The sequence below is a fragment of the Hemiscyllium ocellatum genome, chromosome 10, assembly GCF_020745735.1.
Source record: "Hemiscyllium ocellatum isolate sHemOce1 chromosome 10, sHemOce1.pat.X.cur, whole genome shotgun sequence".
Lineage (NCBI taxonomy): Eukaryota > Metazoa > Chordata > Chondrichthyes > Orectolobiformes > Hemiscylliidae > Hemiscyllium > Hemiscyllium ocellatum.
In genome coordinates this window covers 475,181-491,327 of record NC_083410.1, presented here as the reverse complement: position 1 = coordinate 491,327, position 16,147 = coordinate 475,181, and the positions used below count along the sequence as shown (strand labels likewise).

The following is a 16,147-nucleotide window of genomic DNA, read 5'->3' as shown; positions in this document are numbered from 1 at the left end:
TGACCATGGTGAAAGGCACGAGCCTGATGGAGTGAAATTGGTTGAGAAAGATTCACCTTGATTGGCTCAACATTTTTCTCTTAGAAAATGACTACCTTAGTGAAGTGTCTAGATTAGAGTGGTGCTGGAAAAGCACAGCAGATCAGGCAGCATCTGAGGAGCAGGAAAATCCCCTCATTTCTGATGAAAGGCTTTTGCCCGAAACGTCGATTTTCCTGCTCCTCGGATGCTGCCTGAACTGTTGCGCTTTTCCAGTACCATTCTAATCTTGACTCTGATCTCCAGCATCTGCAGTCCTCACTTTTGCCTGTTTCAGTGAAGTCCTAATCAAGAACCCAGACATTCTTCAGGAGGGTCTGGAGACTATCAAAGGAGCCAAGACCACCTTGTGTGTCGACCAGGAGGGAATTCCATGAGTCTGCAAGGCCTGCCCGGTGCCATTTGGGTAAACATAGAGGCAGCAACCAGGAGGCTGGAAAACGAAGAAATCATCAGCTTCTCGAATGGGGAGCGCCAATCACCAAGCGCGAAGCCTGATGGGTTAACTGGCCTTTCAAACAAACAGTAAACCACTTGTAGCGGCTGAATAAATACCCAATCCCTCTCATAGATACAAATCTGGCATAGGGGAGGGGGTAATCCTTCATGAAGCTGAACATGAGCCAGGCATATCTGCAAATGTGATTAGATGAGGATTCCCAGAGGTATGCTACAATTAATATCCATAAGTTTTACCAATTTACAGGTAGACAATCCTTTATCCGAAATTCTGAAATCCAAAAAGCTCCAAAATCTGAAGATGTTTTTCCTGAAGTTTTTTCTCATTAACAGGGTTGTTGGGCAAGCAGTTAACGCAACTCCACACCCACGTCACTCAGGTGTGATGCAGCGGCGTGGCCCAGCACAGGCAAGTGTCATCTCTGTCTCGGTGCTGAGTGGGTCCGCCGTTCAGTAATTTTTCTTATTTTACTACGAAAATGTCATTTAATTCTTTATCTCAAAAAGTGCAAAATCTAAGACAGCTGGCCCTGAGGATTTTGGATAAAGGATTGTCTCGCTGTATAAGACTGGCTTTTGGGCGATCATCAGCCTGTGCCATTTTCCAGCAGACAATGTAAAACATTGTATAGGGTCTACTCCACGTGGCCAGTTATCTAGGTGATGTGCTAATGACAGGGAACCTGGACTACCTGGTCAGGTCCATGCCCCCCTACAACCCACCCTCCCATCCTGGCACGTTCCCCTGCCACCGCAGGAACTGTAAAACCTGTGCCCGTACCTCCTCCCTCACCTCTATCCAAGGCCCTAAAGGAGCCTTCCACATCCAAAGTTTTACCTGCACATCCACTAATATCATTGATTGTATCTGTTGCTCCCGATGCGGTCTCCTCTACATTGGGGAGACTACTCGCAAAGTGGTTTAGGGAACATCTCTGGGACACCCGCACCAATCAACACATCACCCCGTGGCCCAATATTTCAACTCCCCCTCCCACTCTGCCGAGGACATGGAGGTCCTGGGCCTCCTTCACCGCCGCTCCCTCACCACCAGACGCCTGGAGGAAGAACGCCTCATCTTCCACCTCGGAACACTTCAACCCCAGGGCATCAATGTGGACTTCAACAGTTTCCTCATTTTCCCTTCCCCCACCTCACCCCAGTTCCAAACTTCCAGCTCAGCACTGTCCCCATGACTTGTCCTACCTGCCTATTTTCTTTTCCACCTATCCACTCCACCCTCCCCCCCAACCTATCACCTTCATCCCCTCCCCCACTCACCTATTATACTTTATGCTATTTCTCCCTGCCCCCACCCTCCTCTCATTTATCTCTCCACCCTTCAGGCTCTCTGCCTTTATTCCTGATGAAGGGCTTTTGCCCGAAACGTCGATTTTCCTGCTCCTTGGATGCTGCCTGAACTGCTGTGCTCTTCCAGCACCACTCTAATCTAAACTCTGGTTTCCAGCATCTGCAGTCATTGCTTTTACCTTAATAACAGGGAAGACCAATAAAGAGCATTTAGAGAATTTGGACATAGTGCTTAAAATGCTTCTCAAGGGTGAGTGTGCGCCTTTGGAGGGAAAGATGGATGTTTCAGGCACACCAAGTGATTTACCAAAGCTACAAAGTCACCAAGACCCAGTTCCATCCCATGGATGTTGCCTGGAATGGAGAATAGGTCGTACGAGGATAGGTTGAGAGTTCTCGGCCTTTTCTCGTTGGAACGGCGAAGGATGAGGGGTGACTTGATAGAGGTTTATAAGATGATCAGAGGAATAGATAGAGTAGACAGTCAGAAACTTTTTCCCCGGGTACAACAGAGTGTTACAAGGGGACATAAATTTAAGGTGAAGGGTGGAAGGTATAGGGGAGATGTCAGGGGTGGGTTCTTTACCCAGAGAGTGGTGGGGGCATGGAATGCGTTGCCCGTGGGAGTGGTAGAGTCAGAATCATTGGCGACCTTTAAGCGGCAATTGGATAGGTACATGGATGGGTGCTTAATCTAGGATACATGTTCGGCACAACATCGTGGGCCGAAGGGCCTGTTCTGTGCTGTATTGTTCTATGTTCTAAAGTCAGAGTGATCAAAGGTGCTCCGGCTCTCACGTCTGCACCACAGCTTAGTCCTTTCCTTTTAGAATATTGTGTACAATTCTGGTCGTCACATTACCAAAAGGATGTGGACACTTTGGAGAGGGTGCAGAGAAGGTTTACGAGGATGTTGCCTGGTATGGAAGGTGCTCGTTATGAAGAGAGGTTGAGTAGGTTAGGGTTATTTCCAATAGAATCATGAAGGGTACAGACAGGGTGGATAGAGACAAGCTTTTTCCCAGGGTGAAGGATTCAATAATGAGAGGTCACGCTTTCGAGGTGAGAGGTGAAAAGTTTAAGGGGGATACAGGTGGCAAGTACTTCACACACAGAGGGTGGTGGGTGTCTGGAACGTGTTGCCAGCAGAGGTGGTAGAGGCAGGCACGGTAGATTCATTTAAGATGCATCTGGACAGATGCATGAGTAGGTGGGGAGCAGAAGGATACAGATGCTTAGGGCTACGTAAAGGGGACAGGGTAGAGCCACCCAAAGCTTCGAGTCAAATGCAGCAGTGGGCTCTTAATCAGAGAGCGTACAATTACAGCTCAAACACCATTGAGGAGGCCAAGTGACAAATACGGATGGTGGGAGCCAGCTCCCACTGGTGGGTACACCATCAGTGACACCAACTCTGGAAACTCTGAAATGGTTTTAAACTTTCTGCACAATCTTCAGGTCACCCCCTGACAACATCAGACTTTGGACGCAGAAGGACCCCACCCTGGCAAAACTGAACCAGCTGGTGGTGATGGGAAAACCAAAGGGATGCCAAAACCAGAAGGGAAACCTTTCTGGACCCAGAGAGACCGGATCACCGTACAGGACAGTGTATTATTATTGGGTGCAAGAGTGATTGTCCTGAGCAAAGGTCACTGCCAGATACCAGGGTCATCCAGGTGTCTCCAAAGATATTGGCAAGACGTTATGCCCATATAGCCATGTTGGTGGGGCAGTACCATGAGTGCCAGAAAGAAGAGAAATTAATGCCAGCACCTGGAGGAAACCCACGCAGACACGAGGAGAACGTGCAAACTCCACACAGTCAGTCGCCTGAGTTGGGAATTGAACCCGGGTCTCAGGCGCTGTGAGGCAGCAGTGCTAACCACTGTGCCACCATGCCACCCGTAATGTTGTTAGTCATTGTGGACACCCATTCAAAGTGGTCGGACAGGCATAGGGTTCATTCGTCAAATACAGGGACGATGATTGAAAAATTGCAAGAATCTTTTTACAATACACAGACTCTGGAGATTGGTCATATACAACAACCCATCATTTACTGGCAGCGAATTTGAATATTTCCTAAAGTTGGCTTGTAAGGACAGCTGCATACCAGTCTGGCAAAAATAGTACTCCAAACTTTGAAGGCAGACTTAAAGAAACAATAGTTTCCACTACAAAGCCACCGACTCTCTCAGTTGTCTTGACCATACATCCTCAAACCTGCTTCCTGTAAAGACACTATTCCAATCTTCCAGTTCCTCTGTCACATCTGTTCCGATAATTCCCTCCAACAACTTGTCCACTGCTGATGTCAGGCTTGCTGGTCTATAGCTCCTGGGTTTTCTTACACCGTTCCACCATGTTAGCTAACCAGTGAAACAAATATTTCAGCAAAGGGCCCAGAAATCACTGCCCTGGCTTCTCACAAAGTTCTAGGGTACATCTGATCAGATCTCAGGGATTAATCCACCTTTTACAGTCGCTGAAGGTTGGCATGAAGGTGCAGCAGGCAGTGAGGAAAGTTAATGGCTCACTGGCCTTCATAGTGAGAGGGTTGGAGTATCAGAGTAAGGATGTCTTGCTGCAGTTATGCAGGACCTTGATGAAGACACCCCTTGACTATTGTGTTCAGTCTTGGTCTCAGAGTCTGTGAAAGGACATTCTTGCTATTGAGGGAGTCCAGTGAAGATTCATCAGACTGATTCCTGGGAATGGCAGAATGACACATTAGGAAAATCTAAAGAGGTACAGTTACCATCAAGGGAGTGCAACTGAGATTCACCAGATACTCTGGGATGACAGGATTGCCTTATGAGGACAGATTATGTTTATATAATTTAGAGTTTGAAGATTTGAGGGGATTCTTAATGCAGACTTGTAAAGCTGGATGTAGATAGCTCCCCCTCTGGTGAGTCTAAAACCATGGACATAATTTCAGGATGAGCTGGAGGACATTAAAAACTGAATTTAAAAAAATTCTTGACTTGAAAGGTGGTGGATGCTCAATCGTTGAGTAGGTTCAAGACAGACATCATTAGGTTTTTGAAACTAATAACATCAAGGGATACAGAAGAGGTGTAAGATAGTGCCCTTAAAGTGAGATACATAGAACACAGAACAGCACAATACAGGATCAAGTCTTTTGACCCACCCCATATGCCTCAGCCATAACACCACAAAATATTAGGAACAAGACTAGGCCATTTGGCCACTCAAGCCATTCAACAGGACTACAGCTGATTCGACATTACACACAGTCACTTTCCCGGGTTTTTACCATAACTCTTGGTTTTCCTACTGATCAAGACTCTATCTCAGCCTTTAATGTACACAAGAACTCTGCCCCCACAGCTCTGTGGCAAAGACTTCCAAAGTCTCACAACCGTCAGAAGAAATTCCTCCTCACCTCAGTTGAAGGTGGCATCCGTTTGAGACTGACCTCTGGTCTAGACTCTCCCATAAGGAAAGCTTCCATCAGCTTTTACCCTGACAAACCTCTTCAGAATCTTATATGTTTCAATGAAATCAACACTCATTTTTCTAACCTCCAGTGAGTACAGCTCCAATCTGTTTATCCTTTGCTCATAAGACAATTCCCCAAACTGGGGAAATCCTAGATAAACTTCTCTGAACTGCCTCCAACGAAATGTTAAATAAGGAGATGAAAAGTGCTTGTGGTAATCCAGATGGGGTCTCCCCAGTACCGTGAACAATTGTAGTAAGACTTCTCTATTCTTACACTGCAACCTCACTGAAATAAGGACCAGCATTTCATTAGTCTCTTTGATTACCTGCTGTACCTGTGTGCTAGGAAAAAGTGAGGTCTGCAGATGCTGGAGATCAGAGCTGAAAATGTGTTGCTGGAAAAGCGCAGCAAGTCAGGCAGCATCCAAGGAACAGGAGATTCGACGTTTCGGGCATAAGCCCTTCTTTGCTGAAGAAGGGCTTATGCCCGAAACGTCGAATCTCCTGTTCCTTGGATGCTGCCTGACCTGCTGCGCTTTTGCAGCAACACATTTTCAGTTCGTACCTGTGCGCTAACTTGTTGTACCTGTGTGTTAACTTACTGCACTTGTGCGCTTACTGCGATTACCTGCTGTATCTGTGTGCTAACTTACTGCGATTAACTGATACACCTGTGTGCTAACCTACTGTACCTGTGTGCTAACTTACTGCAATTACCTGCTGTACCTGTGTGCTAACTTACTCCAATTACCTGCTGTACCTGTGTGCTAACTTACTGCAATTACCTGCTGTACCTGTGTGCTTACTGCAATTACCTGCTGTACCTGTGTGCTAACTTACTCCAATTACCTGCTGTACCTGTGTGCTAACTTACTGCAATTACCTGCTGTACCTGTGTGCTTACTGCAATTACCTGCTGTACCTGTGTGCTAACTTACTGCAATTACCTGCTGTACCTGTGTGCTTACTGCAATTACCTGCTGTACCTGTGTGCTAACTTACTCCAATTACCTGCTGTACCTGTGTGCTAACTTACTGCAATTACCTGCTGTACCTGTGTGCTAACTTACTCCAATTACCTGCTGTACCTGTGTGTTTCATGCTCAACTTTGTGTTTCATGCTCAACTGCCACCAAGCCTCTTTATGTTGCAGCTTTCTGCAATTTTTCTTGATTTAAATTATATTGTTTTTGTTCTTCCAAAATGAACAAGTTCATATTTTGTCATAATATCATCCATTTGCCAACGTCTTGCCCTGTAACATATCAATATCTCTCAGTAAACTGTTTCCATCCCCTTCGCTACTTGCCTTTCTACCTATTTTTAGGTTGTCTGCAAATCTGGCTGTAGTACTTTCACTTGCTTCCTCCAAGTTGTCACTATAAATTGTAAACCGATTTGGTCCCAATACTGATCCCTATGCAATTCCATTAGTCACAGGTTATCAAACTGACCAAAAGAACCTCTTCGTCCCATTTGTTTTTTTTAGCCCATTAGCCAACTCTCTTTCCATGCTAATACTTTAGCTCCCGTCACCGTGGGCTCTTACCTTACAACTTACCATTTTGAGAAGTATCTTGTCAAATGCCTTCTGCAAGTCCAAATCCAACACACCATCTACCCAATGTGATTGTGTCTTTGAATAAATTACTCAGACAGGAGTTATCTTTCATGAAGCTGTGCTGACACTTGATTAGATTATAATTTTCCAATTGTGCTGCCATTACTTTCACAATCATGAATTCCACTGTTTCTCTGACAATATACACGCTAACCGGCCTGGTTACTTGGTTTTAGTCTTCCTCCCATCTTGAATAGGGTTACATTGGCAATTTTCCACTTCTCTGGTACTTCTCCAGAAATATTTCTGGAGCTACCTTTTAAGATTATAGCATGCAAGCCATCAGGATTTATCTGTCATCAGTGCCATGAGCTTGTCAAATACTAATTCTCTAGTGATGGTGATTGGACTTAACTCCTCCCCCAAATACTTTATTATTAATAGGATCTTTGAGGTATCTTCAACTGTAAAGACTAATGGAGAATAATCATTTAATTCCTCAGCCATTACTTTTGAATTTTGGAGGGTCTTATATTCACTGTAACCCTTCTCTTCCTTTATATATATTTAAAGGAGCTGTCAGTTTTTTAAAAAAAATATTCCTCAATAGTTTGCCCTCATAGTTTATTTCTTGGTCTTTATAATATTTTATCTGTCCTATACTAGATTCTGAATTCATTCCAGTCTTTGGGTCTATCACCAACTTTTGCCTATTTTATGCTTTTTCTTTAAGTTCAATCACTCCTCAACTTCCTTGATAAATCATAGTTGGTTTATCCTCTCCTCGGATCTTCTCTCCTTTTTGGGATGTACTTTCATTGATAATCACATACCACCTCCTTAAACATCTGCCCAGATTACTTACTGTCATTCCTGTTGATCAACTGCCCAGTTCATTTCAACTAACTCTGTCCTAATTTCATTGTTTAACTTAAATAACAGGAATTACAGAGTTGTTTGAGACCCAAATTTCTCAGTTGCGAACTGTATATTAAATTCTATCATGTCCTGATTGTAATTAATGCTTCTGGAATTTTCTCAAATTCTTTCAATAACCTTCAGGTACAAAGCATCATGTCCTGGAAATTTATCCACCCACAAACCCTGATATTTTCTCCAGTATAATTTTATCAAATGATAGTTAGTTCCCATCTCATATGTTTTTAATTCTCTATTCCTTGTACTTTGCTTTCTGTCACAGTAGAAAGTATTTATTTATAAAATTGACCGTTTCCTCATGTACTAGTATCATCTGTGAATGTCTTTAAATGAACTTGCATCTCATTCTGGAAATGCTGAAACTCAAATAAGAACAGAAAACACTGGCAGAGAGGGAGAGAGAAACAGAGGTCATATTTCATGCCTGTAACTGATGCAAGACCACTGGAGTTGAAAGGTTAACTCTTTCTCACTACAGATGCTGCTGGACATGGAGTGCATTTTTGCATGTTTTGTTCTTTTACTCTACATCTTGCTTAGCTCCTCTCGAAATGCCGACAGGACTTTCAGCAGTTTCATAGCATTTCAAAAAGAATGAGAAAGGCCCATGAGGAAAGAGACATTCACATGGATAAGGAATGTGGTGGAATGTGGTGACAATCTGGGATGAAGGGGCTCTGTGGTGGACATGGGAACGCGAACTCTGAGATTCTGTCAGCAATAATTCCATGAATCAAGCAATCAGACAAGACAACTCATCTGTTCTGCTTTAATTTACATCATTTTGTTCTGTAAAAAAAACCCACCTCAAATACCAGGACATTAAAACAAACATTCTGATGCATTTTTTTGAAGAAGTTATAATCAGGATGGGGTTACAAGTGCTGGAGAAAGAGACATTTCTAGTCAGTTATCCATGGGCAGCATCAGGCATTTCCTCACAGTAGGACAGTATCATTTGAAACTCCCCCTACAGCTGACTTTACTCCATTTCCCAAGGCACACACAATACGGGTTAGATAAAACTCCTTTTAACACCGCCCCATCAAACACTGGACAGGGCCAGCACAAGGTTAGACACAGAGTAAAGCTCCGTACACTTTCCCCATTAATTCCTCTCAGGGCAGGTCCAGCACAGGGTTAGATACAGAGTAAACCTGCCTCTACGTTGTTCTGATCAAACACTCCCAGAACAGGTACAAAGTAGACTCCTTCCCTCCACAGTGTGTCCATCAACACTCCCAGGACAGATACAGCACAGGGTTAGATACAGGGTTATATACTACTCAGTTCTGACAGAGAGTCACCAGATGTGAAAGATTAACTGGGTATTTTCTGCCTGCAAATACTGACAGACCTATCAATTTCTCCAGCACTTTGTTTTTCTTCCCTCTATACTGGTGAATATGGAGATTAGATCATCCTTAACCTACAGAACCCACCTCAAACTGAATCTGGACACCCAGAGCAGGTTCAGTACTAAGTTAGCTGCAGACTGAGGCTCCCTCCATGCTGTTCCCATTAAAATCTCCCAAGACAAGTAGGGCACAAGGTTAGATAGAGTAAAACTCCCTCTAAATCATTAATAAAAACAGGAAGTGCTGAAGAAATTCAGCAGGTCTGACAGCATCTATGGACAGAGAAACTGAACAAACCATTCCAGTGTCATATGAAAAAGAGTCATATTAGACTCGAAATGTTAACGGTTTCTCTCTCCAGAGATGGAATCGGATCTGTGACTCTCCAGCAGATTTAAGAATTCCAGCATCCACAGTACCTTGCTCTGGTTTTACAGCTGCCGCCGTACTGCTCAGACCCTGCCCTTCCACAGGAGAGTGCACATTGTCATCAAGTTAGGAATTCCCTCATGATAGGGGTCCAGATTCAGTTTGAAGGTGGGTTCTGTATGTTAAGGATGATCTAATCTGCATATTTACCAACAATATGAAGCTGCTGTAATCCCGTGATAGAGCCTTCAGTCTGAGGCAGGCTGAAACAGACAATGTTGCCTTATTAAAATATCATGTTGGTTAGAGAGTTGATAAAGAACATTAGTTCAACAAATATTTTCTGGGATTTACGGTGATGTGAGAGCAAATTAGTCACTGATAACAAGGAGCACAAATCATGTAACAACTTCACCCTCTTCAATGTCAGCACCAAGACCCAGGTTCCTTACATCTAATGCCACAGGCCTCATAATCTCACTCACAATTATACCCTTCTAGCAGTTTGGATGGTGAGGGAGAAAGGGAAAAGGATCAGTGTGAGGATGTTGGGGAGACAGCAGGGCAAGAGAAAAGATGCCATGGTAACATTCTCAAGTCGCAAATGCTGTGAATTTTTTTGAACATCAATATTTTTAAGCCTCTTAAACACCATCGCTGAGCATGATTAATTTTGAGTAAATGGGGAGGGAGTTCACTGAATATTCTTGTGAAATTCTGTCAGCTGCCAAACCACAATATCACAGAACAAATTCCATGGACACTACTGGAGATCCACCTGTACCACAGACAACAGCATTCATTTTAGAAAATCCTCAACAGAACAAAAAAAAAATCGTAAGTTAGGGCAAGGTGATTGGGGGAGGGGACAGCATTGGGCCATAGGAAAAACGTGAGGAATAGTTAGGAGGACAGAGGGGGAGCTTGTGATGTAAGGATCAATGAAGTCAGAGGCAATCCATCAGATATCTAATTAATGTCAATTCAGATTTACTGTCTGTCCAGAGCATAGTCTGAAGGGGTCTGTACAGAGTGATTTGCAACTCCAGGCCGTGCAGAGCTATGAATAGTGGTGTCATACAGTGTATGATCCAATTTCACAGACACTTTATGTTGAAGCTCACAAGAGATGCTGGTTACTTGAGAATGTCTTTCTGCCCAGTGTTGCTCAGATCAGATGTAAACCGTAGCAGCATCATCCCGAGAAAGGAGCTTACAACAGCCCTGGAAATAGATGCTGCAAAAGGATGATTGTAAGCACGATGATCAATCCACACAGAAGCAAGGCTACCCAGATTGGGAACATCTCTGAAAATCACACAAAGGCAGTTATTCACCCATTCCAGAAAAAAACAGAGCAAAGTTACAACATATTCAACTAAAGTCTACACCCCCATCATTGAAGCACTCCTCCATTTATCGCCATGCAGCATAGAGAACAGACCCTTCAGCCCAACCAGTCCATGCCAAACATAATCCCAAACTAGACCAGTCCCACCTGCCTGCTCCTGGCCCATATCCCTCCAAACCTTTCCTCTTCATGTATCCATCTAAGTGTCTTTTAAACATTGTAATTGTACCTACATGCACCACTTCCCAAGAGGTTTATTCCAATGGGAACCATTCTCTGTGTAAAAAATTCACCACGTGTCTTTTTAAAATTTTTTTTCTCTCACGTTAAAAATGTGCACCCTTGTCTTGAAATTCCCCATCCTAGGCAAAAGACAACTAGCATCAACTCTATGTATACCTCTCAATATTTCATAAACTTCTATCAGGTCAGCTCTCACCAACACTCCAGCAAAAACAGACTCCGCCTATCCAGCCTTTCTTTATAACTCAAACCTTCCACACCCGGCAACATCCTGGGAAATCTCTGAACTCTCCTGATTGATGATATCATTGCTATAACTGGGAGACCAGAGCTGGGCACAATATCCCAGAACAAGCCTCACCAATGTCCTGAACAACCTCAATGCAACATCAGGATTGGGAATGGGGAGGGAGCCCAGAATTATAGAGAGGATGGGGGCTGAGGCTGGGGAAAGGATAGATGGGATGGTGATAGATGGATGCAGGTAAGGGGTTATGGTGATTAGTCAGTGGGAAGGGTGGAGCGGATAGGTGAGTAGGAAGACAGACAGGTTAGAACAGGTCGGGAAAGTGAGGAGGAGTGGGGCTAGACATGGGATAAGGCTGGGGGAGGAGGGACTTTAAAACTGGTGAAGTCGATGTCGAGGCCATTGGGCTGTAAGCTTCCCAGTTTCCATTTGACCTCACTCTGACAGTGGAGGAGGCCAAGGATGGACATGTCTCTGGGGCCGTGGGAGGGGGAATTAGTATGGATGGCAACCAAAAGGTCAGGTTGGTCAGTATGTCCAGAGTGTAGATACTCCACAAACTGGTCCCCAACTCTGCATTTGGTCTTGCCGATATAGAAGAGATCACATCTGGAACGATGGATGCAATAAATGAGGTTGGATGATGTGCAGCTGAATCTCTGGTGGATCTGAAAGGATTGTTTAGAGTCTTGGACAGAGGTGAGAGGGGAAATGTTGCACCTCTTTCAGGGCAGGGAAAGGTATTGGGTGTGGTTGAGAAGTTGGTGGGATGTGTAGAGTTGACGATGGAGTTGTGGAGTGAGCTGTCCCTGTGGAAAGGTTGAAGGCCGATACATTGGTTTTGAAGGTTGGTGGGGTGGTATGTGAAGGCTAAGGGGTCTCTATTCTTATTGTTATTGGAGGGAAGTTTGGGGGCAGAGGTTTGGGAGATAAAGGAGATACGGTTGAGGGCATTCTTAATTTATTGAGGGGGGAAAACTCCGGTCTGTAAAGTAGAAAGATAAATGAGACATCCCAGGTGGAAAGCCTCATCCTGGGAGCAGATGCAGTGGAGACAGAGTAATTGGGAGTATGGGATAGCATTTCTACAGGAGCGTGGGAGACAGAATATGTAATCGAGGTAGTTGTGGGGAGTCAGTGGGTTTCTGGAGATGGCGATGGAAGTGCCCAGGAAGGGGTGGGAGGTGTCAGAAATGGTCCAGGTGAATGAGGGAAGGATGGAAGATGCTGGTGAAGTTGATGAACTGTTCGAGCTCCTCATGGGAGCATGACGCAGCACAGATGCAGTCATCAATATAGCAGAGGGAGAAGTGAGTATGAAGAACAAAGAACATTGCAGCACAGGAACAGGCCCTTCGGCCCTGCAGGCCTGCGACCATCCAGACCCTCTATCTAAACCTGTCACCCATTTTCTAAGGGACTGTATCCCACTGCCCCCTGCCCATCCACATATACCTCTGTCAAAATACATCTTAAATGGCGCTATCGTGCTCGCCTCTACCACCTCCGCTGGCAACGTGTTCCAGGTGCCCACCACCCTCTGTGTAAAGAACTTTCCAAGCATATCTCCCTTAAACTTTTCCCCTCTCACCTTGAACTCATGATCCCAATTAATTGAGTCCCCACTCTGGGGGAAAAAAGCTTCTTGCAATCCACCCTGTCAATATCTCTCATGATTTTGTAGACCTCAGTCAGGTCCCCTCTTAATCTCCGTCTTTCTAATAAAAATAATCCTAATCGAGTCAACCTCTCTTCATAGCTAGCACCCTCCATACCAGGCAACACCCTGGTGAACCTCCTGTGTACCCTCTCCAAAGCATCCACATCCTTTTGGTAATGTGGTGACCAGAACTGTACACAGTATTCCAAATGTGGCCTAACCAAAGTCTTCTACAACTGTAGCATGACCTGCCAACTCTTGTACTCAATACTCTGTCCAATGAAGGAAAGCATGCCGTATGCCTTCTTGACCAGTTTACTGACCTGCATTGTCACCTTCGGGGTAGAATGGATCTGAACACCCGGATCTCTCTGTATATCAATTTTCCCGAGGGCTTTTCCATTTACTGTATAGTTCACTCCTGAATTAGATCTTCCAAAATGCATCACCTTGCAATTGCCTGGATTGAACTCCATCTGCCATTTCTCTGCCCACCTCTCCAATCTATCTCTATTCTGCTGTATTCTCTGACAGTCCCCTTCACTATCTGAAAACTTGCTCATCAGACCGCCTGTACCTGCCTCCAGATCATGTATGTATATCACAAACAGCAGTGGTCCCAGCATGGATCCCTGTGGAACATCACTGAACACAGTTCGACACTTTGAGAAACTCCCTTCCACTGCTACTCTGTCTCCTGTTGCCCAGCCAGTTCTTTATCCATCCAGCTCGTACACCCTGGACCCCATGTGACTTCACTTTCTCCATCAGCCTTCCATGGAGAACCTTATCAAATGCCTTACTGAAGTCCATATAAATTATATCTATAGCCCTTCCCTCATCAATCAACTTTGTCACTTCCTCAACGAATTCTATTAAGTTGGTAAGACAGACCTTCCCCGCACAAACCATGCTGCCTATTCTCTTTCAAATGGGAATAGATCCTATCCCTCAGTATCTTCTCCAGCGGCTTTCCTACCACTGACGTTAGGCTCACCCATTTATAATTACCTGGATTATCCCTGCTACCCTTCCTTAACAAGGGGACAACATTAGCAATTCTCCAGTCCTCCGGGAACCTCACCCATGTTCAAAGATGCTACAAAGATATCTGTTAAGGCCCCAGCTATTTCCTCTATCGCTTCCCCTCAGTAACCTGGGATGGATCTGGGGACATGTCCACATTAATGCCTTTTAGAATACCCAACACTTCCTCCCTCCTTATGCCAACTTGCCCGAGAGTAATCAAACATCTATCTCTAACCTCAACATCCATCATGTCCCTCTCCTCAGTGAATACCGATGCAAAGTACTCATTAAGAATCTCACCCAATTTTTTGACTCCACACATAACTTCCTTTATCCTTGAGTGGGCCAAACTTTTCTCTAGTTACCCACTTTCTGCTTATATGTGAATAAAAGGCTTTGGGATTTTCCTTAACCCTGTTTGCTAAAGATATTTCATGACCCCTTTTGCCCTCATCACTCGTTTCAGATTGGTCCTACTTTCCTGATACTCTCCCAAAGTTTCATCGGTCTTCAGTCACTAAGACCTTCTGTACGCTTCCTTTTTCCTCTTAGCTAGTCTCACAATTTCACCTGCCATCCAAGGTTTCCTAATCTTGCCATTTCTATCCCTCATTTTCACAGGGACATGGCAGTCCTGCACGTAGCAGGGACTGTTCCGCGAATCCTACAAAGAGGCAGTCTTGGCACGGGCCCATGTGGGTGCCCACGGCTATCCCTTGTAGGAAGTGGGACGAATCAAATGAAAAACGGTTGAGGGTGAGCAGCAGTTCTGCCAGCGAATAAGGGTGTCAGCAGAGGGGGACTGCTTGGGCTGACAGGAGAGGGAGAAGCGGAAGGCTTTTAATCTGTCCGTGTGGGGATTACAGGTGTAAAGGTCCTGTAAGTCCATGGTGAAGGTGAGGTGTCCAGGGCTGGCGAAGAGGTGGACGGTACTGGCTGGGAGTTTCTGAACCAACGGGGAAAGATCAGAGTTGCGGTATGAGGAGGTGGTGAGCTCGGTGGGGCAGAAACAGACAGAGACACTGGGTCAACTATGGCAGAAACAGGTAGTATGGTGGTTGGGGAACTGTCAGGTTGGAGGCTGCAGTTGGGAGGTCTCCCAAAGTGATGAGATTGTTGATGGCTTGGTGATCAGAGGTGGAATCATAGTCATGATTGGTGGAGGTTTCAGAGAGGTGGTGTCTGGCCTCAGTGATGTAGAGGTCAGTTTGCCAGACTACTACTGAGCCCTGTTTATTGGAGGGTTTAATAGTGAGGTTGGGGTGGAATGAAGGAAGTGGAGTGATTGGAGTGAGTGAGAAGGGTGGAGAGATCCAAAAGATTAATGTTGCGGTGGCAGTTTGAGTGAAGAGGTTGAGGGAGGATAGGAGGCTGGGGGTTGGGATGTCTTGTTGCTGTAATTTAGAATGGCCAATCAACCTAACCTGCACATCTTTGGGCTGTGGAAGGAAGCTGGAACATCCTGAGGAAATCCACACAGACACGGGGAGAACATGCAAACTCGACACCGACAATTGCCCGAGGCTAGAATTGAACCTGGTGCTGTGAGGCAGTGCTAATCACTGAGCCACTGTACTGCCAGCGTTGTTGGAGGGAATCCTGAGGGCCAGGATGTACACGTATTTGGAAAGGCAAGGTCTGATTAGGGAAAGTCAACATGGCTTTGTGAGGGGGAGCTGTGTCTCTTTTTGAAGAAGTGACAAAGAGGATCCATGAAAGCAGAGTGGTTGACATTGTCTATACTGACTTCAGTAAGACATTTGACAAGCACGAATGACTGGTTAACAAGGTTGGATCACATGGAATACAGGGAGAACTAGCCTTTTGGATACAAGATTGGTTAGAAGGTAGGACACAGAAGGTTTGAAGGTGGTGGAGGGTTGCTTTTTGAACTGGAGGCCTGCGACCAGTGGTGTGCTTCAGGGATTGGTGCTGGGTCAGTTATTTTGTTATTTATATAAATGATTTGGATGCAAATATGGGAATTATGGCCAGTAAATTTGCAGAGGACACCAAAATTGGTGGTGTAGCAGACAGCGAAGAAGTTTCCCTCAAAGTATAATGGGACCTTTATCAGATGGAGTGATGGGCCAAGGAGTGATAGATGAAG

The 16,147-nt window shown here is 45.0% G+C and overlaps 1 protein-coding gene across 3 annotated transcripts in view; it reads right to left on the bottom strand.

The window, feature by feature from the left end:
* Positions 1-16,147, bottom strand: part of preb (prolactin regulatory element binding) — an 81,820-nt gene that overhangs the window by 12,709 nt on the left and 52,964 nt on the right. Inside the window, exon 9 of one of the 3 annotated variants that reach the window (XM_060831177.1) lies at positions 8,536-10,815. The exons of the other annotated variants lie outside the window; for them this stretch is intronic. Within the exon in view, the coding sequence (XP_060687160.1) occupies positions 10,721-10,815 (95 nt within the window). The 3' untranslated portion in view covers positions 8,536-10,720. Of the gene's footprint in view, positions 1-8,535; positions 10,816-16,147 lie in introns of those variants that run through there. 3 annotated transcript variants of the gene reach the window in all.